Below are 24111 nucleotides of genomic sequence, written 5' to 3'. Positions count from 1 at the left end.
AGACCTTACCCTTTTCATCTCCAGATACAATACTGTATATCACAGGGACTTCATACAACACACTGATCTTTACGACAAACGTATTAGGCAGCGCTTTCTCACTCAGAGGGGCAGGCTGATAGACTGCTTCAGAGAACACTGGGAATGAAATGTAGGTGGGAGCTATCGCTATTGACACCTGCAGAGAAAAGGAGATGACTACAGGGGTTATGGTTGCAGGTTTAGCAGACTTTCCTATTCAGGTATGCAACAGCAGCAGAAGTCCAGAACTTTGTCAGTAAGAAAAAGCCTCTGATTGCTGCCCACCAAGTTTGACATATTAGTGCCTTGAAGGCAGCAAAGGTTAATGAAAAATGCCAGCAACTTCATCAATTTAGGTTCATCTGTATGCTTTTCTAAATATACAGAAGGATTCCAGTTCATCACATACAGCACACTTCAAATGACTTGTCTAGCTAAACAGCTCTCAGAGAAGTACTGACCTGTATTTGCAACAAATTCTTCCACTGGAGAAAGTATGACCAGAGCAGGAGCTTGTAAGTACAGTATTTTAAAACTATTACAGCTGATTTAAGATATGAAATGGTGACAAGTGGTAAATAAATAATGCCTCCTGCTTTACAAAAACAAAGATAATTTATTTCTAGATGATGCCAGACAGCTGCTGTCCAGAGCTCTAAAGAATGATGGTGCATAAGTCTACATTTTAAGGTTCTGTTGAATATAATTTTCTGCATGTCTTTATCCATATACATTTCTAGTCCTTTTTTGAATTCTGCTAAGCTGTGATATTTAGTGGTGAAAGATCACCAGACAGCTATAAGCACTGTGTAAAAAAATACTACTTTTATCACATTAACATTTCTCACTCTTCAGTTTAGATTTTTTTTTCCTTGTATTATAGGAAAATAAATAGGAACACCTTATCTGCCGTCTCCTATTTATTCTATCACATAATTCTATTACATCCCCTCTGACTGTCCCACTCTCTGACGTTGCACAGAAGTCTCCACTCCTCTAATCTTCGTCCCTCATAGTCTAGAGCTTCTGTCTGTCTTTTCTGAAATGGAGTGATCAAAACAATGTTTTTGTGCCAGCAGTTGCTGCAGCAGCATAACTTCGTAACTGTTACCATGTTGTATCCTGTTCCTGAAACAGAAGTGGGACTCTGATATTCCGGTTCCTGTTTTCCGTAGGTTTGCCTAACTAAAACCTATTTCCTGGTGTAGATACACTCAGTTTAGAATAAACAATCTGGGGAATTAACTGTGCAAGTAAGGAAGGTAAGATAAGGTACCTAGGGTAAAAAAAGTAAGTATGCTAAGGTAAAAATTTTAGTACCTTTACAGAAGTTGAAAGAGGCGGCAAACCCAAATCCGTAGCAGTGACCATCAAGGAGTAATACAGGGGAACAGTCTGTTTGGATAAGTCTCTTGTTAACTTGAGTTCTCCTGTGGTATTGGAAAGACTAAAGAGGCCCTCCGAGTTTCCACCTGGAGAGACAAATACAAGCATTGGAGATGTTCAACGGAGCCAGCAAAGATAAGCAACTAAATTGTATGCCCAGGATTTAAGAGACACAGGTTGAAATCCTCATCTGTATATGTGATTTGGAGCAATACTCCTGGCCTCTCTCAATTCTGCATCTGCGAATCATTTGGGCTGGAAGGGCCCTTGTGGGGCCGGCTAGTCCAAGCTCTTGGCTCAAAGCAGGGTCATGAATGAATTCAGAGCAGGTTGCTCAAGGCTTTGATCTGACATGTGCTGAAAACCTCCAAGGACAGCCCCTCTGGCCAGCCTGTTCCAGTACTTAGTTATCCTCACAGAGGACTTTTCCCCCCCCTCATATCCAGTCAGAACCTGCCATTTCAATTTATGACCATTCTTCTGTCATGCAGCTTAGTTTAGCAGTATGCAAGTACCTCAGTAATAAACACCTATAAGATTTTTTTTCTAACATACCTGAAATATTGTAGAAAATGCCTTCATCATAAGCCTTGCTTTCATCTCTTGCATTGATATCTACTACCAGTGTGTCAGCTGTAGAGTTGTCTAGAAGGATACGGTAATATGAGGGCTGGTCAAATATGGGTCTTTCTTCATTAACATCTTCCACGGTAACTAAGAAAAGAAGGTACATGTCTGAGTGTAAACATGAGTTTCACCTAAATGGTCACAAGCTATTTCTTCAGCTAATATAAACCAGCTCAGCTCCTCTGAATTGAGTTGGAGCTCTTTCAATTTAAACCAGATGGCAAACTTGTTTTCTGTACTTCAAAATGCTTGCTTTTGTGGATTAAATTATTTACTGCTCAAGCAATAGTTCCCCACAAGGGATGCAGTTCCAGCTAGCATGCTGTCACTGCTATCTGTCATGAATTATATCATCTTACTGCTTCATTGGGCTCCCTCCTGTGTCCATATTCATCTGGTATCTCTAGTCTTTGGCTTGCATTGCAGCCAAAGACAGGATTGCTTAGTTTTATATTTGTACATGACCTGGCACAATAGGGTTATGGTCCACAGTCAGCGGAAGCTGGCCGTACAGTAACATAAATATCACAGAACAAGAAGTAATAAATAAACCAATACTTCCAGTCATACTGATCAAAAATAGGGCTGGCCAAAAACTAGGATACCAGCTTCACACAAATCTTTCATGTTGTGTTGGGAAAAAGAGATTCTTTTTTTTTAAATTAAAAACCAACAGCAATGAAGTACTGTTATTTTAACAACACTAAAAATCATTGTCAACATTCTTTTTACCACCCTAGAAGCAGGCTTTTCTATAAACAAGCAGAAAAAGAACTGAATTATGTCTTTGGAAACCTTTTCAATCAAAATGTCAATAGGTACTCAGAAAATGCCATAGAAAAATTTGTGAATACATTGAAGTAAGCCATGTCAGTTTGCGTGAAAAATCTTCATTTTTGACGAGCCAAACAGTTTTTGAGAAGAATTTCATATGGCTATAGTGAAAAGGTCACATCATCATTTCTGATAATTTACTTTAGCAGATTGTAGGCTATCTCTATGCCTCGTAATTACACATGCTGAAATATTCCCCAAGAGAAATGAAGGTAAATTTTCTGTGCTAAACCAGAGCTACCTGTAATGTTTGCTGTGTCCTGGGCATATGGCTCTCCAGGATTGAAAGCTTTCAGAATAAATGCATACTGGGAACAACTTTCATAGTCCAGAGGTTGAAGAGTTGTAATATTTCCAGAAAGTTCTCCAACATGAAATGAAGAAGTGTCTCCAATTATGATGTAATGAATAATGGCATTGTACCCTATATCTTCATCTGTGGCTGCTGCACTCAAAATCTAAATGAGAGAAAAAACAAAAACAAAACAGCAAAACCCACCAGGTGTAGTGCAGAACAAAGAGAGTGGTGTTTAAATATATACTGCTTACTGACTAAATTACTCATATGGCCATTAATTGCATTGCTAGAATACTGATGCAGCACAGAGCAGGGCTGGTACCAGATGTTACGTATTTGTAGATGGTAACTCTTCCCTTCATTCCTGTAAACCATTAGTCCACATCTCCAAGGCAGATGTGGAGCCAGAAACAGATACACTGGGAGAAGACAGAAAACCTTAAGAACAGGGGGATGCTGGATATATGCGCAACACCTACAGCCTCTTTGAAACATGCTGCCCATAGGTCCTGTGAAAACTAGATCCATGCAGTGTGGCATCATTGCTGGGGACAGGAGGGAAAGGGAGAGCAGCACAAAGGGAGCTTTAGGAAGAGTCAGTGGGACAGGCATTCCACTGTCATAAAACAAAAATGCTCTGTGATTTTACAGGCTCCACAAAGTAAAAAGAGTACCTTCACCAATGCACAGCCATCATAGATTCCTACCACTTCCAAGTTTACAGAAAGCAAGCAATTGCAGAACAGCCTTTTTATTCTCAATGCCACGTACCACATGTGGAGGCTCATTCTCTTTTACAGTCACGGAGTATGATTTCTGGGGGAACACTGGTGGGTTGTCATTCACGTCTTCTACAGTGATGCTTAGAACTAGGCTTGCAGATTGCGATGGTTTGCCAGAATCAGTGGCCTGTGAAGAAACAACTTGTTGTTAAAGGCAGCACTACATGGATACAAACTTATTTTACCAGTTCAATTTTGTTCCAAATACTGTGAAACTTTGTCTCAGAAGAATTTCTGCTGGACCAGTTATCACTCAATGACATTGCTCTAGCCCCGTGCTTGATTAGGTGTTGCATGTCTTCCTGCAGCTGGTATCCTCACCATATCACATGCTCTGCCTCATGTCATGAACAATTCATTAAAAGCTCAAGCCTGGATCCAGATCAAACATGTCTTGTGATCAGATGTGGCGCTAATCAACATAAAACCATGGTATACAGAAGCATATCTGTGATGTGGAATTTAAATGAACAAGTAAATCCCTTACATTTTGAGGGTTTGAAGTGTCTACAAAGCAAGATGTGAAGAGTCGCTAGTATGTGGCAGTCACAGGCAGTTTTACATTGCACAAACACCTGCCATAGAAAAGTTCTAATCTATAGGGACATATATACAATTATCAACTAGTCTTAAAAAGCATCCACTTTTATTATTTCTAAAATTTTCAGAAGATACTGTTCGATTTTTAGTATGTGTCCTTGCTGTCCTGAATACGTTCCACAAGTTCCTTGGCCTGTTAAATTATTTTCTAGCAGTAAAGGTCTCCTCAAAATATATTTGTACATGATGACCAGTGCTGGAACACTTTGTATGCACAATAATTTAGCTGATTAATATCAGTAAAAATCAATGAAATCAGCTAGAATAAATAGATACCCGCATGAATGTTGGATAAAATTTATGCTTTCACTTTTTTTTTTTAACCTAGAAATCTGTTTTTCAGCTATTTTAAATAGGTCTAAGTACATATATTTTGAAAAATGAAAAAAAAAATAATAAGGGAAAGGGACAAATAATATAGATTGGCAAAGCAGTAAAAGCAATACAGCAGTATGGCAGCTGCATGGTCCTAAATGGTCTCAGGAATGCTTTGCAGATTTCACAGTAAGCTATCATATAACTATGACCTTTAAGGTCTAATGTTCACAAGTGATGTACTCACTAATACCAATTTACACAGCAGAAAACAAAGCTCTGGATACAAAACATAACCAGCAGTTGAAACTCATAAATGAATTTTAATGGAATTCACAAAGATTGTTTTTCTTGTGATGATTTGGTATTTTCTCTTTTTTATGTTGAGAATTTTGTGAACTTGCATCAAATTTGTCAACTTACTATTATTTTCAATTTGTAACTGTCCATCATCTCTCTGTCTAAGGATTTTTTTGTCATCAGCTTGCCAGTAGAACTGTTAATATGGAACATCCCAGCAAAATCGTCTTGCAGAGAGTAGCTTATAAGTGCATTAACTCCTATATCCAGATCAGTAGCAGAAAATACGCCCAAGTCTAGACTAGTTGCATTCTCAGGAGCTGATAGTTTAGTTTGAACCAGTGTTGAGAAAACTGGAGCGTTGTCATTGATGTCATTTACTCTTACAGTTACCTGTATTTAAAAAAAAAATAATAAAGTGGTGGTAGGGGAAAGACACACATTTGAGCTGTAGAAACAGTATGCAAAGGAGAATTTTGATTCATCTTAATCTATGGAAGCCTATAGAAGGAAAAAAAACCAAACACCCCAACACAAAAACCAAAGGGATACATAATTTCAGCATTTTCAGCATTTCAGCATCTCAGCAATTTTTTTTTTTATTCTCAACTGTTACAAGCCAGATAACATAACTCGAAGAGACAAACGGGATTAATAATCTGGGGGTTTTTGGCTCACTTCATGCATTTGACAGAACTATGCACAGAATGAGTTTCAGTGTTAATCAGTTTCTCTGGTTATGGGTTGTTTACAGAGGAACTCTCAGGAAGTGATGTAATTTGTGAAGTTGACAATATTTCAAGATGGCAGTATCTCCTTGTGGAAAAAAAAGGGACGTTAACTGAAAGGCTCTCAAAATCCTCATGCTTGCATAACAGATGACACTTATCTGGATATTGCTTTTTTTTTTTAAATATATTTTGAAAAATATTTTATATTCCTTTTAAAAAAGTATTTTAAAATGTGTTATACTGTACCAAAGCAACAGCTGTATTGGGTGGCACCACAGAATCAACAGCTTCTACAATGATGCTGTATAGGTCGTTTTCTTCTCGGTCTAGCCTGGCAAGAGCCACGATGTCTCCTTGGTCACTAACAGAGAACTTATTGCTATGAGATTTCAGGGAGTACGCTACTTGTATGGCTACGCTTCCAGTCAGAGCCTTCACAGAGCCAACAGCAGCCCCAGCTGGTTCATCTTCTTGAATGCTGAACTCATAGCTGGAGCTATCGAAAGTCAGTCCAAAGCTAACATCATTTACCAGCAAGTAGAGAGTAACAGAGGCTAATGAGAGAAAAAAAAAAAAAAATTAAGAGTGAAATTGCTGCTAAAATAACCATGATCTGTGCTCTGTTTCCCTAAATTCTGAGGAACTAACAGAAAATGACAGAAACCAGCATGCAGGAAAGAAGAATGAGAAGAAAATAAATAAAATCAATAGCAATAAGGATTACTATGTAACACATAAAACACGATGCCTTTTAATACTTAACTAATGTTCCAGAATAACCTCACTTCACTGATCACAGCAGTGTTGCTTCAATATGATAAGAAGGCAAGGATCACCAATTTGAAGTTAAAGGGATATGCAGGTGTTTTCCACTCCTTAAAAATCTTACACTGAACTGCTTTGTACCAAAAGAGGAGGGATATACATAAAACCATATGAGTGCAAATTCTGTCGTGGCCACTCGTCCTATTTTAAGAAAAACAGTTGTTTCTCCTGTTCATGATAAATCAAAGCTAACCCCTAAAAATACATTAAGAAGTTACAGAAAATACCATGTGACTGAATATTTTTTCAAAGAGCAGTAACTTGTTGGAGAGTTATTTGTCAGTTGTTTAAATGTTTCTAATTCTAAGAAAATAAAGGAAAACTGAAAGAGAAACACACATTATCAATATTATTTTAATACATCTTTTTAGAGTGGCTAATACTGTGAAGTCCTGGGGTTTGTACCATAAGCACCACTGCAAGAACTACAAAATTGTATTTCTGACCAGAATTATGAACCCAAGCTTTCTCTTAATACGATCATCTAGGAAGAAAACAAAGTGTAAAAAGCAAATATTCATCATTGCTGAAATGTAACATGAATTTTAGCCCTAATTCATTTTGACTTGACAGCGATGGGATTAATTTCAAATGTCAATGTTTGCAAAGGTTATGTTATAGGGGGTGGGGGACAAAATTTACCATCCGATGTAAGCTGAGGAACTCCGTGATCAGCAGCAATAACTATCAGTGTAACAACTGTGTCAGCTGTGATATGGTCCAAGTTACTGCTGAGGGTGATTTCTCCAGTGTGGTTATTTATACGGAAATCATCAGAATGGTTCATGAGCCTGTATTAAAGAGAAATCAGTATAACATTCATATTAATGACATTGGAAGTACCATCTACTTACTGTTACTTCTGTAACAAGCACTCAACAGACAGTATTTGCCTGCTTATAAAGAATGGCTAAGCAACGGGTTTTAATTGCTGTGTCAGTAGCCTAAATATATATTAGCCTTTTTATTTCTAAGTATGTTTTCCATCATGAAAAAAGACAGCATTCTTGCCTTCAGTTCCCATTATATCCCAAACCTTTGATCTTCCCACAAATATAAGGCAGATACCGCACACTCAGCTGCATATTCAGCAATATGAGAAGTCCAGGTGACATTTATTTGAAGCCTGCAGACCTGCTAATTCCTAGTGTTCTGCAAACTCTCACAGATAACTGGATTGCTCATGCAAAAAACTAACGTGTTTAAGGTACAATGCCATCTCATGGTTAAAAATATTCTCTTTTAAGACCCTAGTTTTAAACACCCACAGTTTACCGTCTCATTCGTCTGTCCTTCTCAATCTATACTTTTCATGTCAAGGTATCCTGGTATTTTCCAAATAATTTCCTGGCTCATCCAAAATTCTTTCTTGATTAATTTTTTTATGCATAGTGCATTAGGAAAGTCAGTATTTCTTGATCTCCTCCTCCCAGTACAGAGAAGATGTGTGAAAAGACAGTCGTTCTTGGAGATTCATTTACTTCCTGCTCAAACTCCAACATATTATACTAAATTTTAGAAATTCAAACAAATCTTGGCTTTTGGTTCTTGTTGCTAAATTTATCATTTGATTGTATTCTCCTTCTAATAGTGTAATCATGATTTGATAAGCTCTAAAACACAGAGTAATGACTCTTTTTTCCTAAGTTTAAAAATCATTATTGATTGTAGCGCTTGTAAAATATCTATGAACAGATCTTACCTTCTCATGACCAATAATAATACTTTGTGAGAAATAAAAATACCCTTCTGTTTTTTAAACAAAAAATACTTACTAAGCTCACAGAAATTTACCTGTACGAAATGACAGAATTGTCACCAACATCAAGGTCAGTAGCAGACACAGATAGTAGAGACTGTCCTTCTTTTGCTGTTGCTACACGTACGCTGGCTGAGTATTGTGCTTTTGTAAACCGAGGAGGGTTATCATTCACATCTAACACTTGAATGCTGACATACGTGAAATTCTGACGTGTGACAGGAGAAAACCATGATTCAGAAAATGGGCAGACACTTAAATTTATGAATAAAAGGAAGCTGCAAATACAGAATAACATGTTCCTCTCTATTACCTGCCTTTGAGGTACTCCGTTATCAGATGCTACCAACAGCAGCTCGTACTTCTCTTTAGTTTCTCGGTCTACATAGCCATTAACCAAAATGGTCCCATCCTAGAGAAGGTAAAACAGTTCACACATGGATCATTTTGATACCTCTTGTACACTGAGTTGTCAAAAGACATGAGGGATTGAAATCCTCTGTTCTCCTTTGGACAAATATAGTTCAGACTCCAAGCAACGTCTAGTACATCTTAGTTTCCAGACATTGACATATATTTCAAACTACAGAGCACATGCTAGTTTTAGTTTCATGTGTCCTAGAATGGTTACTGCCTACTCTTTTTACCTGATGTATTTTACTATGTCAAGTAGCTTAATGAAAAGCAGTATCTAAATATTATTTTTAGCAAATCCAAACCCTTACCTGTTGAATGCTATATGGATTATCCCCATCCTCAGCTGATAAGTAATAAGTAATTTGTGCGTTCTCTCCCTCATCCAAATCAGTAGCAGTCACATGTCCAACTCTAGCAGGAGTACCCAACACGTAATCTGCTTCCGGAATCGTAAAACTGTATGGCTGCATCTGAAACTCGGGGTTATGATCATTGACATCCAGCACAGTGATGTGGAACAAGGCACTTGAATTAAGCCCATTTATTTCAGCATCAACTGCCCACACCTGCCAAAGAAAGAAATAAAAATGGAATTTTAATTGACTGTATTGCCATTTTAACCATCTGATGAGGATACAAAAAAAAGGGTTTGAGGGAATGAGGTAGAAATGAGCCAAAGCTACGGAGTCTGTCCCTAAATTTACTTGTAAAGTGAATCCAGATGTAGTCTCCCTGTCCAGTTCTGTGTCATTCCTTAATGAAAGTATTCCGGGGATATCCACAGTAAACAAAGTACTGTTATAAATGAAGTGTCCCTGAGAAAAGCCAGCCTAAAGAGAAAACACAGTTCATTTCAGATTAAAATGATGAATATTTAAGTTAAAAAAATCATCTTATTAATATTAATACCTGACATTTCTATAAGACTTCTAATTACAGAAGTACAAGTGCTTTGCAAGGTTTAACAGCCTTCTCCGATATAGCCAGTAAACTATTTTGTACAAGGTCTTAACTTCCTTGGTTAAGGAAGTTTTATTGCTGGCTCTGTAGAAAGCGAGGTGAAGTTTTTGTCACCCAAAATGTGGTCTTTGCCAACCATTTCAGAAATCTCCCTTTGCCCATCTACTACTGTGCTTTTTTGCAGATTAATAGGGAAAACCATGCCATTTTGATTTCTCAGGATGAGATTAATTTGGTACTTACCTCGTCCTTGTCAGTAACACTGAATGTGTAGATAGGGCTACCCTTTTGTTGGTTTTCAAACACAAATATATCATAAGCTGCCTGATTAAATTCTGGTGGGTTATCGTTGACATCTAGGACGTGCACAACAACACGCGTTTTAGCGCTGAGACTTGGCTGCCCTCCATCTGATGCCTCCACTTCTACTTCAAATTGCTTTATGGTTTCATAATCCAGCTGCTGGCTCAGGCTGAGCTGGCCTGTGGTCAAATTGATAAGAAACACGGGCGAGGAGGTTGGAGGTTGCTGGCTAACAATTCTGTACTTCACGACAGCATTGGCCCCAGCATCCAAATCAGTAGCAGCTACTGTCAGCAGTGACCTTCCAAGCACTTCGTCTTCAGGTACACTCACTTCGTATCTACTTGATGAGAAGATTGGAGGGTTGTCATTCTCATCGCCAATGATGACTGTCAAATTAAGAGCTGTAGACAGCATGGGTTGGCCTTGGTCACTGGCAATCACTGTTAAGTTATAGAAGCCTTGTGTTTCTCTGTCCAATACCTTTTCCAGCAAAATGAATCCTGAAGTGTTAATATCTATTTTTCCTTCTCCACCTTTCAGAGTATAAACCACTAACCCATTAAAGCCCTCATCCACATCTGTAGCCGACACACTGGTAATACTAGTTCCAGCTGGCATGTTCTCTAGAATGGTAACAGTAGTGCTGTTTATATCAAACACAGGACGGTTATCATTGACATCTGTAACTTTGATAAACACTGCAGCATAGTCAGTAGCATTTCCATCTGACAAGGAAATATTTAGTATATAATTATTCTGGGATTCATAGTCCAGTTTGGTTTTTGTTGAGATGATTCCATTGGCATCGATGTCAAATGTAGCAGATTCCGTCAGTACTTGAAACGTAACTGGTACATGGGGATTTAAAGACTCATACTCCACCTGTGTAAGATAAAGCATATTATCGTTAAGTGAATTCAAACCAATAAACCAGTATCTAAAAAAGGAGTAACGGTTTTAACTATATCTGAACTTATTTGACCAATTCATTAAAAAGAGGAAGAATCAAGCCACAATATACACAAAAATACAGCTGGAGAGGACTGCCTTTTATTGGAATACCACAATACAGAAATGTGACTACATATAATACATAATAAAAATAATAGGCTGCATATTAACCTTTGGTTCTGCCTTTCTTTGTACAAAAAAGTGAAAAAATAATTAACTCGGGAAGTAAAAAAATTAACACATGCAAGCGCATTATCTTCTCACTGCTTTGGTATCAGACCTCCCATCTGTCTTCAGAACTGCATCTAATAAGGTGCTATCACAGTGCATTCTGGTGGCTTGTTTGTGCACTTTTTGATCAAAATGAGGAGCAGGTTCTAGAGCCTTCTTTGAAAACGTATTTATGACAGGTCACTGACAGGAAGTCTCCATTTCCTAGCTGTATCACGTCACAGGGTTTTAAATTTATCATCACCAAATGAGTGAATATTGCCTATCCTAGCCTTTGGGCCACTATAGGCTTTGGAGAACGTCCAAAGTGGACGCAGAACTAAGCGTGAAGGTTTACTTTCCCAAGCACATCTGGGGTTTACTTTGTTTGAGGTTTTTGGTTTAGTTTTTTTTTGTTGTTGTTCAGGGTTTTTTTAGTTCTTGTTTAGCTTTTTAATGTTAAATGGTGGCAGATGCCATTTAAAGATTTGCAATGGAAGGAATAGGCTTCACGGGTGATAGGCTTCATCTGAGGAATGTGATCAGTATGTAATGTATGTGAAGCTTGATAGGCAGAAAGAAAACACAACATCTAATTATCCATAACTCAGGGGGCTATAGACATAGATTACATATATTACAGGATTTTCTTACGTCTGTCATGTCATATATAAGCGATAGAATAAAGTTGTTCTTACTCTTGCTACTTCAACAGGACTGACTAGCTCTTCGTCCACAGACACATTATATGTCTTCTGAATAAACTGTGGTCTGGAATCTCCAACTGCAGAGATTTGTACTGGCACTGATGAACTTCTTGGAATTGTCCCACCTGCAAGCAAAAGAAAACAACCTCACTGCAGATGCACAAAATACCACCTTCTTAAAAAAAGCTACCAATTTTTCACTGGTACCGATTTTTTTTTTTTTTAAATCCTTACTGCTATTATTATGGTACTACTGGGAGGCCCTAGCCAAGATCAGAGTTTCACAAATTGGGTGTTACACTCACAATATATGATCCTGAACACATACAACAATACACAGACAGAGGATGGACTGATGAGTCTCTTTTGTAACCATATTCTCCTTTCTCTCCAGTATCCATTTTATCCACAGGGCCACAAATTTGAAGACACAGAGCTCGTATTGACCAAATCAGGAGGCTGAAAACCACTTTGCATGCTCATGCTACCTGGAGTGGAATACCATTCCTAGGTTACACTTATCTCTGTCCTTATTCACATGACAAACATTTGCAGAGTTCTCTGTTGTTATTCTTTGAAAACAAAGAAACCCTCCATAAATATGGCTAAGGAAATTATGTTTGTGCTGGTCATCCTAAAAATGGCTTTGGCATCTCCATTTTAGTTTTTCAATAGCTACATGGATGTGCAAAGAAAGACCAAGTTACTTATCACATTTTACTTTCATTTTACTCCCTGCTGCCTGATGATTGAATTATACATTCCTAGCTCGTGCCTGAATCTCTGTATTCTATGCTGTGCAACACCAGTCAATAGTTGTGAGATGTATGCTATTTTGCACATTCTTCCCACAGCCATAAAAACCCCTTAGATTTGATATAACAGCATCAGCAGAGATGCAGCAATTACTTTGGATTAATAAAACAGCTTTCTTCTTATCTTCAACTAACAAGACCAGATAAAAATATACAGTATTTTTAAAATAAAGTCTGGGAACCTATTTTGACAGCATTCCTTCAAGCAAAAAACAAAACAAAACCAAAACTCATCGCTGGGAATAGCTGTGTTGACCTGTACTAAAATCTTGTCTTACCATCAACAGCTGTTACCCACAAGACAAAGTTCTTAAGCTGGTTGAGTCCTAATGGGATTACTGTTCTTAAACTGATTTGTCCTGTGGATGCATCCAATTCAAAGTATCCATCTTCATTGCCACCAGCTAAGATAAATCTTATCTCTCCATTTATACCATCATCCGGATCATCAGCAGCAACCTGGAGAAAAAAAAAATAATTTTACTCTAGTTTCTTGTGCTGTTCTTAAGTAACACAGAATTGATTACTCTTGTGTAGTTTTTGGAGAAAATCATTGTTGTAGCAGATAATTAGGAAGTAGTTGTGGGGGTTTTTCCTCTCATTTATGGCAAATACTAGGTCTGGATAATTTTATATATATAAAAATCTGCTAAATGTAGCCACAGTAAAATTCGGTTATACCTGTAACTGACTGACTGTCTACTTCCTATACAATTCCTGGGTTAAACCTCAGTAAGAATGTTTGCTCTTTGATGCACACACAATATTGCTCCAGCAGCAAGAGTGAAATCCTGCCCCTGTGGAACTCATGTGAACGACACCTAGTTTGGATCTCAAAAAGCTTGTTTCATAGTAATTCCAAAGGCACTGGAGGTAGATTGTTCAAGAGATTACATCAGGAGCCCTCAAAGCAGTACACCCAGGTATGAGTTTTGATAGTGACTCCCTATATATCTCAGCTCCTGAAGCAATCTTTGTCTTGGTTTCCCATTTTATTTGGTTAACTGGTTTACACTCTCTTACAAAAAGTATATTGTATCTAAAAATTATCAGCATTCAGCAGCATTTCAAAAATTTTTACAATTATTTAAATTTCTGGACTCTAACAACATTCAGTTTTCATTAAACACCTTACAACAACTAAATCCAAGAATCTTAATTTTTGTCTTATGTTTGTGGAATTCGGGATGGTACACAGCATCTAAGATGAAGAACAAAAATCCTTTATCATTTGTTCCCTGACCTGGGATACGATTAGAGCATCCAGGACACTGTGATTATGGAATATCAACAGGTGTAAGCTTTTAAATGAAAGGTGGATTGTTTCTGAACTCAGAGTTCAGAAAAGATCCCCTATTCAATAGGACCACTACACAAGTTCAAGCAAGGACTTCCGCATATATTCAACTCATTAAAATGTCATTTTTACTTAATACTATCAGTACCTGAAGAATGGACATTCCTGCAGTCATGTTGATGAAAATATCTTGCTTATATGGCGTGCCTCTAAAGGTTGGGCTGTTGTCATTTTCATCTAGCAACAATATGTTGATTGTAGAGTGTACCTCACCATAAGGTGACAAACGATCTTTAGCAGTGACCTTTAAAAATGATGCAGTAAAATGATTGCTTTGTTCAAGTGCATGTTCTATAAGTAGTAAGAAGGATAAACAACAATTACAAGCTGAGTAAATTGCGTCACTAGTGGTATTTCCCTCCAGGTAGTCTGGATTTGAGTCTTCAAAGAAGCTGCTGATCTGTATCAGAGTCAGCTTCATGCCAGGGCAGCTCAGATATCAACCTATTTGCCTTGGGCTGCTTTGGAAAGGAGTAGGCTTATTTTTAATACCTGTAGGTGAATAGATGGTATTCTCTCCCTATCCAACAGCGTGGAGTTCCTCACAGTTAGGATCCCAGTTTGATTTAGCTGGAAGGGACTGTCAGCTGGAGCGAGAATGAATGTTCCCTGGAAGCCTCCCTGCAGACAGTAATGATATTTGTTATTAAATCAATGATCACTGAGCCAAGTCCCTTAGGATGTTTTCTTCTTATTTTCCAGGTGAAGAGCATTTAATTTTCTGGTTTAATTGAGGTTACGGTTCAAAAACAACATGGAAGAAATATATCACGCAGTCTGAGGGCAACCTGCAGCTTTGTGTCCATTTTGCACTTCTGCACTTCCATATTTCGGACCTTACGCAAAGCAGAGGAGTTTCAGAGACAGCCAAAATTTATTCTTTGGCTGCAGTACTCTACCCCTTAAAGAAGTGAAATTAAGTTTGTTTTGCTTAAGCATATTTAGATAGTCAGAAAAAAAATAAATCTGTAGCACTATTTGCTATACCTGTATAACACAAATGCATTTTATATTATATTTCAGAAGTGCAGTATTTGTAGCAACCAAACGACATTTTCATTTTACCTCATCTTTGTCAATAGCTGTTACTTGAAGAACTTCCATCCCATTTGGGAAATTTTCTAGAATTGAGACATTGTAACTTGATTGTGAGAATACTGGATAATTGTCATTCACATCTTCAATAGTAACCAGCACTACTGCATCAGCTGTTTTGAAAATATTGTCTTGCTGAGTTGCCTAGAAAATAGAGTTTATAGCTGTAAATTCCATACCCCGATAACAATGAGCCATTCCAACTAAACACAAGGACATGACATGACTACATATATTCAATGTATGAAGTTTTCCTTTATTTAGTGTTTTAAATGGCAGGATGGAGCCTTGATACCAACTGCCCTTTAACATTACTATGAGAAATACTATTAACACCAACATGGATTCATGTATTATTTTATGAAATTGAGACTCAGTATTAACGCACTGAACTCTAAAACAATCACTACCTGAATGCCCACAAGAAGAGACGGACATTCTTCTCTGTCAACTGCAGTCATTACTTCCAACACTCCTGTGTCCGCGTTGATTGAAAAGGCGTTGCTATAGGATGGAGGGTTCACTGAAAAGCAACAAATGGCAATGGGTTAACGAGAATAAACCAGAACAGTAAGTCTGATCTGTCCTTTTTATGACTGTTATCTTCTCAGCTATAGAAAAAATGAACAGCCATTTCAGATAAAAGGCTTTTTTTCAAACACTCTGTCCTCGGAACAATTCTTAGGAAATTCACTCACACTTCAAGGGTCTCAAATTAAGCATCTCATGAGCTTTTAGCAATTCTGTCAGGAGGAAAAGCTCTTGATGGAATTCATCTCTCTAGATGGTCCTGAATGGAAATCCTTTGATCAAATGGAAGCCTCTAAACTGACTTACACTTTGAATCAGGAATTGTTTATTGAAAGGAGATTAAGGACATCTAAACATTTTAAAAATAGTTGGACCTTGCTATAATGACTGAAATTAAGCCGATTTAGCTTGCAGAGCAGCACTGTAGTGAAGATGTAAGCCATTAAGGCATCTGACTGTACATCACACTTTCTTATCATTCTCTTCAGTAATACAGACATCATAAATTACTGTGTGAATGCCTAGAAGAAAATAAAGGCTCTTACCTAGTTTGATGCTGTAAACCACTTTTTCATTTATACCTGTGTCTCCGTCTTTAGCCAATATCTCCTCTGGGAGAATAGCCAGAGGACCTAACTAGAAAAACATATATTAACGTGATTAACTTGAAAAAAGTACACATAAACCTAAAACTGTTCATTAAGTCAGTCACAATTTTGATTAAAGAAACAAGAAACACGTATTTAATCACTAGGATCCAGAAAATATTCTCTTTGCCTTGCATACACACTTTACAGAGGAAAATGATGACCAAAATACTTGATGGATACACTTTGAGAAACACCAGAATATGAAGCAGTAGTCACTGATAGAATTTATGTTAAGAACACTGAGCATTTGAGTTCCATTCCTCTCCTGGAAAACAATATGCAAGTCTACACTGCAGCCCTAATAAAAACAGTAATTTATTTAAAAGACAAAAACATTTTAAAAGATCTAAGATTACTCCTTTCAGACAATTTAAAGATGAACTTCTAAAAAAAGGGGCACCGAAGGTATAACACCAAAAGCATATGTGGCTTAAAATATGTTAACATGAAGATAAAGAAATAGGGACAATAAAGAAGATAATTAACTATTTAAATTTTAGCGGGATTACTCTGGCAATTCGATACTGTAATTGTTGGGTTTTTTTGGTCAATACATACAGAAGCCAGAATTAAACAAATACATTCCACCCAGAAATTTCCACCCTATATAGAAACAAAAAGATATTACAGTGCAATATTAACCACAGTTTGCTGTTCAGATTCTTATTTTCCTTACCTGATTGTAATGAAGTATGAATGAATTATGTTGTTTGAAACTGAAACCTGACAGCTAACTCCAGGACTGATGGGCAGTCAACCGCCCTTCCAAGTTTACAGTAAAAGCCGTGTTACAACACCTGTTTAGTTCTTTTTTCTTTTCTTTTTTTTCCCCTCCAAGCACAAAAGAATCTGTTTCTGTAGCAACAAGTTTTACACTTCATAGAAAAGGCGGCCTGTTTACCTGGTACATGAAAGTCTACATTTGATAACCTTAACAATTCACCTGTTAGCACAAAACAAAGCAGCCCTCCCATCTTAAGCAGCTCAGTGAAGAAGAAACATTGAAAGAAAAGCACTGTGGACAGGAATAACCTATGTACATTTGCAGCATTCAGAGAAAAGCTTTTACCTCCTCTTCCCTGATTTTTCCATTGTACACCGATTGACTGAAATAGGGGTTCAATGTATCGTAATCTTGTACATTAATTACTAACGATGCAGTATCACTGTTGTCTCCAAATTTTTCCTGCAACCCAAGAGAAGGAAGAAAATAAGAAACATTGTAATGAAAGAGACATTTCTTAGTGGAAAATACAGTAGAATATTACTATATGTGCTTTGTACTGTCTAAGCATTTTTTTAACCTGAGAACTTTCACCCTGTCAGATTTTTCCATTTCTAGAAAACCAGTTCTAGGAATAATACTAACAAAAGGTAATTGTTCTTAGTTATTAATTTTATATCAGGCAGGCGTTACCCAGTAGCACATGGAACATAGTAACAGTACATTTGCTGCAGCTGTACTATTTGCTAGATACCACAATAAAATGTGGCAAAATTTACTTCTTTTTACTCCTAAAAGGAATTGAAGGTAAATATATATTCAAATCTCAGAAAAGACAAACAAAAGACTGCAGGTGGTAAGATGCAGCAAAAATAGGATAGATCCACCCAAATGAATAGGTGAATATATGTTAGAATAGCAGATAATAATTAAGTACAATATACATACTTAAAGATATACACACAGAAAGAAACTTGGGCTAGTAATTGAGGGGAGACTTAAACAATGGTTCAAATATTAAGAATGTGCTACTTCATCTGCAGTGTAAGCCAAGATGCAGACACAACTTTTGGCTTGGGAACTCCCTAACTTCTAAATTTGTAGAAACTGGAATGTCGTAACAAAGGAAATATCATTGTAGAACTACTGTGGTTTTCATTCTTCTTTTAATTTATACCATACCTTTGCTTGGACTGTTAAATTGAAAACTTTGATCTTGTTGTAATCCAGTGTTTTGTTCACCGTGATGTTTCCATTTCCTTCTTTTATGGAAAAGTAATCGGAGTTTGGACCCTATTCAATGAATAAATCACGTTGTTTTACATGATTAACAATGAAATACATTTTCTTTCCTCTTACCACTTTTATTATTGGACTATTCTTCATAAAGGACCAGGAATCTCTCAAACAGCACCACTGGAAAGGAAAATGCTGATCCTCTTCAACACATTCTATTGCCTCTCCCATCAGTCCCATTAGACTTTCTATCTGATTTATCTCAGCCTACAGTCACTAACTAAAGCAGATCAGATGAATGGCATGGGCTTCCCTTCACCAGCTATAAAAGGAGCAGACACAGCAAGCTCAGATGTGAAGATCTCCACTACAGATATCTAAAGTTAGTGGAAACAATCTTCCTTCAGGTGGCTTACATATACATCTCCGCAGGACTGGAGATCAACAGCAAATCAAATATGAACTTTAAAAAGAGGGGAAACTGTTTCACTCCTGCTTCTTAAAAGGACCACGGAGTTCCTTAGCTGTAGCTGAAGAGTTCCACAAAATATTTCACGAATGTTAAGAAACTTGATTCAGGGCTTACTGCATGCTAGGCTGATCCTGTGGTTTAAGTTTTAATTTTAAATGGTCTTTCTGATGCTAGCATTTTGCAGATTTGTAATAGTAACTGCACAGTGCAAGATAACACACTCAGATCAGGTCCCAGGCTGTATTTTGTATGAAATGTAGAGTGGTGTTCACAATCTCTGACAAGCAAAGGGCACTCACCGAAAGACTGTAAGTAATGAGGCTCAAAAAAGGTGAAAAATCTTTATCCACAGCTTCCACTTTTATAACTGTGAAATTTATTGGAGACACCTGGAGGAAATAAAGATCATCAGTCACAAGCCCCTTTTGGTATCCCTCCTAACTTCCATCAGGAAAGCTATGCCACCTCCCTAGCATATGCAAATTATTTCCAATTTCCATTTTAGATTGGAGAGCTGAATGTTTCTTCTTCACCCCATGCCTCCAGCTGTACACATAGCCCAGCCATTTCCACACCCATGCAAAGGTGTAGAAAAGTTCCCCATGTGACTGTGGTCACATTAGAACCTCATATGTTTTGGCTCCAGAAACTAATTTTAAAATATCACAAGAAAAAATAATAACATTTGCCATAACCCACCTCTGATACTGAAGCACTATAGTGAGTTTCTAGAAAGCGTGGAGAATTGTCATTTATGTCTTCTAAGGCTAAGTTCCGTACATTCTCTATCTCATTAGTCTTCATAATGGAAGCAAAAGACATGTTAGAAATGACAGCAGTGAGCTAGCAGCACAATGCTAACATTTAATTTCATCATACAAAATGAGATCTTCAGAGACACACCACTTCAGTTCTAAAAACTGTAATGAGAGAGTTAGACTACCATTTCTAATAATGGAGTAGAAGGATTTTGAAAATATTTTAAAAATAACTTTTTAATTATCATCTTCAACAAGGTGCTGTTAACCCCCTGCATCATATCTTTAAATGAAATAGTATTTCAGAAAATAATAATTTCCATTAAACTTAGAAAAAAAAATGCAGTTGATAAAACATGCCTTTTACTTACCATTCCATTCCTTTTGCAAACAACAGCATAAAAGAGATGGTCACTCTAAAAATTACCAAACAAGCAAATAAATAATATTACCTATTAACTCCTAATATGATTGTCAAAGAATTCGTCAAAATACTACTAAACAATTTTGGTATTTGAATCCTCACGTGTGCCACGCTGAGATGACAGTGAATTGTTCATCTGATTCAGTTATGGGAGCATATTTCAGACATTTTTGTAATTCCAATGTGTTGTATTGATTATATTGTATAGAAAAGTCATTACAGATTATTAATTGTGAAGTTTATTTGGCTGTCATTCATCTACTGCTGGTGTCTACCTGCTCTGATCCCACCATCTATGTACCTGACTGGTCTCCCTGATAGAAAATTGACAGAAAATGGGAGAACATGTGTAAGAAGCATAAAAAGTGCTTTAAGCCATTTGGAAAATATCCAAATAAAAAATGCAAATGTAAAAGTTGTAAATACGTTTTCATCAATTAGAAGTCTTGATTCTAACAGTGGTTTTTAAAATATGTATGGTTCAATTCTGTCAAGTATAGTGCTACACTGAAATGGTACTTGTATAAAAAATAGCCTCCACTTACTCTGTAGAACTACACTGTTTTCACATTTGGAGGCAACTTCATCCAGGAAAAACATTAATATGTAGGTAGTCCTACAGAGCAAAAACGGCCTAGGAAGAAGGGCCTGTCCTTTTGTGCATCAACCAACAGAGGCCAATGGATCTATTAATGGGCAAAGCGAAGCACTTATGTAAATATTCATACAATTAAGGATCGCCTTCTACCAAATTTTATCTGATCAATCTCACTTTGGTGAAATAATTCATGTTACTGAGAGAGGAGTTTTAAGAAAAGTGACACCTGTCATAACTGTGTATTTACAACTTTCATTACAAGTGACAATACATGATGAGGAAAAGAACCTGTCTGTCAGATCCCAGATAAGTTGACGGTTACTGGAAACTGAAGACATTTAACAGATATTACTGAGAGGCAGATACTGAAGTCTATGCTGCTCTTTCTGATGAGTTACTTTTTTGGAATACCAACCTGTTTTGTGAGGGAACGAACAATTAAAAATCATGACATAGTGCTACTTTTGTTCCCCTGTCTATAAAACCTTTATAACTAGTTTTTACATGAAGTGAAAAGAATACCTCAATTATGTCAACATCCAGTGGCTTAACAGCCCTCACTGTTGCATTATTAGATCCAGGATAATATACTAGCTCCACATATGGTAGGTGTTCAGGGAACAGATATTCTTTTAATTTCAAATTCACATTGGGTGGGATATTTATAATCCATTCTATATCACCTGTAAGAGAAAGCATAATAAACTAGATAGCTTTATGGAAAAGAAATCCATAGATTCATTTCACATGTATTGACAACTTGATTACTGGTTACCTTTTGGTTACATTTTATATTATTTTGGCATTTTGAGCTAACAGTGAGCTCTGTTAAGGTCCCCTTAAGTACCATGCACAAGTGTATTGATATGTTTTTAAAACCACATAAACCTGCTTTTTCCAACATATTCATGCTCTGTAGAAATAGGTCCAGAATTAAAAAGCTTGGCGCAATTTACACCTAAATTACCACCGTTTTCTGGAAATAGCTTCATGCTGAAAAACTTTTTTCACATTTAGTGTGAAAATTTAAGTCTAATCAGAGCCAGAGAACGTAACCAAAATCAGCTGGTTTTGGGCTGTGTGGGAAGAGATTCAGTATTTTCCAAACACAAGGGAATTTCATATCTCTTAGTTGAATCTGTCAAGCAGGCGGAATCTGGTGTGAATCTGGATTCAGGCTTCCAGTTGTTTAAATTTTGATTTTGGCACAGAATGGTAAGCGTTTCGCCCCTCCTTTAGTCTGTTCTTACATATACAGAACACTGAAACACAAAGCAATGCAACCTTTGAATCAATTTGAACGTGATTTTTCTACAACCATGCATTTAGGAACTATTGTCCTGAACATATTTAAACTTGTTATTTGTAATTATCATGATTCATATTAGACTCACTGTCATTTCAGTAGTGAGTGTATTACTTTCTTGGTTAAACACCAAATCTGTGTTTGAAAGGGTGTTTGAAAGGTATCCTTTTTAACCATCCAGTGTGGTGCTATTGGCAATTTTATTAAACAGATTAAAGTTACCTTACTCATATTATCAAGATATTTGTGTTTATGAAATAACACCTATAAGATAACACTTACCTTCTCATATCTTATAAAATAACATTTTCTCATACATTGTCTGGATTGCAAACCCTTAATCACCTCTCCCCTTCAAAATCTTTCCTGGACATCCCAAATATTTTCCATTATCTATCAGGAAACTTGCTAGCTGTGTTTCTTTCTTACTCCATTGGTTTTGTACTCCGTCATTACTAATTTAGGCCAGTAAACCCTTCCTGTAACATCTCTAATCACAACATGCAGACTCTTTCTTGGTCTCGGTCTCTAAGGGCCTAAAGGAAGGCAACCTTGTCTTCTTCCAACAGCAGGGAGTGTCCGGAATGCTGACAGCTACCAGCCCAAAGATACTATAATTGCATGTAAGGAGAAAGTCCAGTCAGATGGCACAGTAAACACAGAACAACCAGGCTGTGTTCCAGGGGCACCACGCTATTCAGCGTGCAGTGTTGAAACTGCTAGAAGAAAACTTTCTAGGAAAACAAAATCTATCTTTGCCTGCTGACATACTGCCTGATCCTCCACACAAAGTTGGATATATTCAGACAAGAAATATCAAGCAGCTGCCTCGGAAATAGGATTCTGTCCAGCAGAGAAAGCCTGACAAAAGGAAGTGCTTGGAAAAATCGAAGCTGGTTGTGTCTCTTGCAGATACTGTAATGTCCCTCATTACAGATATGTCAGCAGCTATACTCATACATATGACGCACACAAAGGGCCAGACTTTGCGCTAGTTGCTTAAAAATTAAATGAAAGGGAATCAGGGTGAAAGGCGATTCTTTTCCTTTCTATCTCCATGCAAGAGTCAGACACAGCAGCTACACCCTTACAGCTTTTAAAGAAATGCTTCAACAGCAGCTGGGAAAAAACCCTGCTCTGTATCATACCTGCTTTCTGTATCTTGCTGAAGGCCAGAAGCAATGAAGATTGCCTGTGGACAGTCAGCATGGGCTTAGTGCATGTTTCCATGAGGTACTAAGGGTTATGATATATCCTGAAGGGAATGTTTTGGCCATAACCTAATGCCTTGCCTTGTGCCTGTATATCTGTTAGGCAAGTCAAATCCTGACTGCGGGGCACTGGTTCGTTCTGATGGAGGAGGGAAGGAAGAGATCAGCTCTTGTGGGCAGACTGGACGAGGTGAACTGTAAACATCAATTTTTCTGTACTTGTTTCCTTTCCCTTTGCCTGCTCTGTATATTCAGACAGCAAGGTCCTTGGATCAGAGGATTTTCGGGGTTATATTTACTTATTCTACTAAGCAGTACACCAGGTAGGCAGCTGCTGTATCCAGCCATGAAGACTATTGTAAATCAATTAATAATACAGATTCATTATAAAATACACCGACTATGTGAAGCATTAAAGTACTATGCGCGTTAGGGAGCAAACCAGACAATTCTAGGGTAGAATCATGATTTTACCTGTATAGTTATCCAAAAAGCCTGACAGCAAGAGTGGGCTGGGTGTTACGTCACAATTTATATGTGTGGTTTCTAAAAAGAAAAAGGAAAAGTCATGTACAAATGAAACAGAGGGACTGTTTCCAGAAATAGTACAAGGTAAAAAAAAAAACTTACACTATATAAAACCAGACGCACAAGCTAGCTCACATTAAGCTGAAAAACATTTATCATGGTGGCACCTCGATATAATTTTCAGGGTTTAAAACAATACAACATTACACAGAGTAGGTAAAGGTTGGTGTCTAAGACCCAGTCAATCCTTGCCCCCAAAAATTCTACAATGCAGTTTACAACTTTATAAGCACCTATCAAAAAAGGATGTGAAAATGTGTAGCTACAGAATTGTCCTGCCTTTGTACCCTGACCAGATTGAAACTTGGGCTTTACTG

At 37.3% G+C, this 24111-nt stretch overlaps 1 protein-coding gene across 1 annotated transcript in view; it reads right to left on the bottom strand.

Annotated features, from left to right (window-relative positions):
* Positions 1–7431: 7431 nt before the first annotated feature.
* Positions 7432–24111, bottom strand: part of LOC104128696 (protein dachsous) — a 17984-nt gene continuing 1304 nt past the window's right edge. Inside the window, exons 2-20 of the mRNA XM_035896986.1 lie at positions 23681–23752; positions 21212–21372; positions 20039–20083; positions 19609–19707; positions 19209–19298; positions 18384–18494; positions 17547–17663; positions 16373–16463; positions 15707–15819; positions 15267–15440; positions 14694–14822; positions 14290–14445; positions 13123–13303; positions 12021–12154; positions 10099–11043; positions 9600–9725; positions 9204–9461; positions 8792–8890; positions 7432–7510 (exon numbers count right to left, since the gene is read on the bottom strand). Coding sequence (XP_035752879.1) covers positions 7493–7510; positions 8792–8890; positions 9204–9461; positions 9600–9725; positions 10099–11043; positions 12021–12154; positions 13123–13303; positions 14290–14445; positions 14694–14822; positions 15267–15440; positions 15707–15819; positions 16373–16463; positions 17547–17663; positions 18384–18494; positions 19209–19298; positions 19609–19707; positions 20039–20083; positions 21212–21372; positions 23681–23752 — 3119 coding nt within the window. The 3' untranslated portion in view covers positions 7432–7492. The remainder of the gene's footprint in view (positions 7511–8791; positions 8891–9203; positions 9462–9599; positions 9726–10098; positions 11044–12020; positions 12155–13122; positions 13304–14289; positions 14446–14693; positions 14823–15266; positions 15441–15706; positions 15820–16372; positions 16464–17546; positions 17664–18383; positions 18495–19208; positions 19299–19608; positions 19708–20038; positions 20084–21211; positions 21373–23680; positions 23753–24111) is intronic.

This window comes from Egretta garzetta, unplaced genomic scaffold, assembly GCF_000687185.1.
Source record: "Egretta garzetta isolate BGI_Z169 unplaced genomic scaffold, ASM68718v1 scaffold306, whole genome shotgun sequence".
NCBI lineage: Eukaryota > Metazoa > Chordata > Aves > Pelecaniformes > Ardeidae > Egretta > Egretta garzetta.
This window is presented reverse-complemented; position numbering and strand designations above follow the sequence as displayed.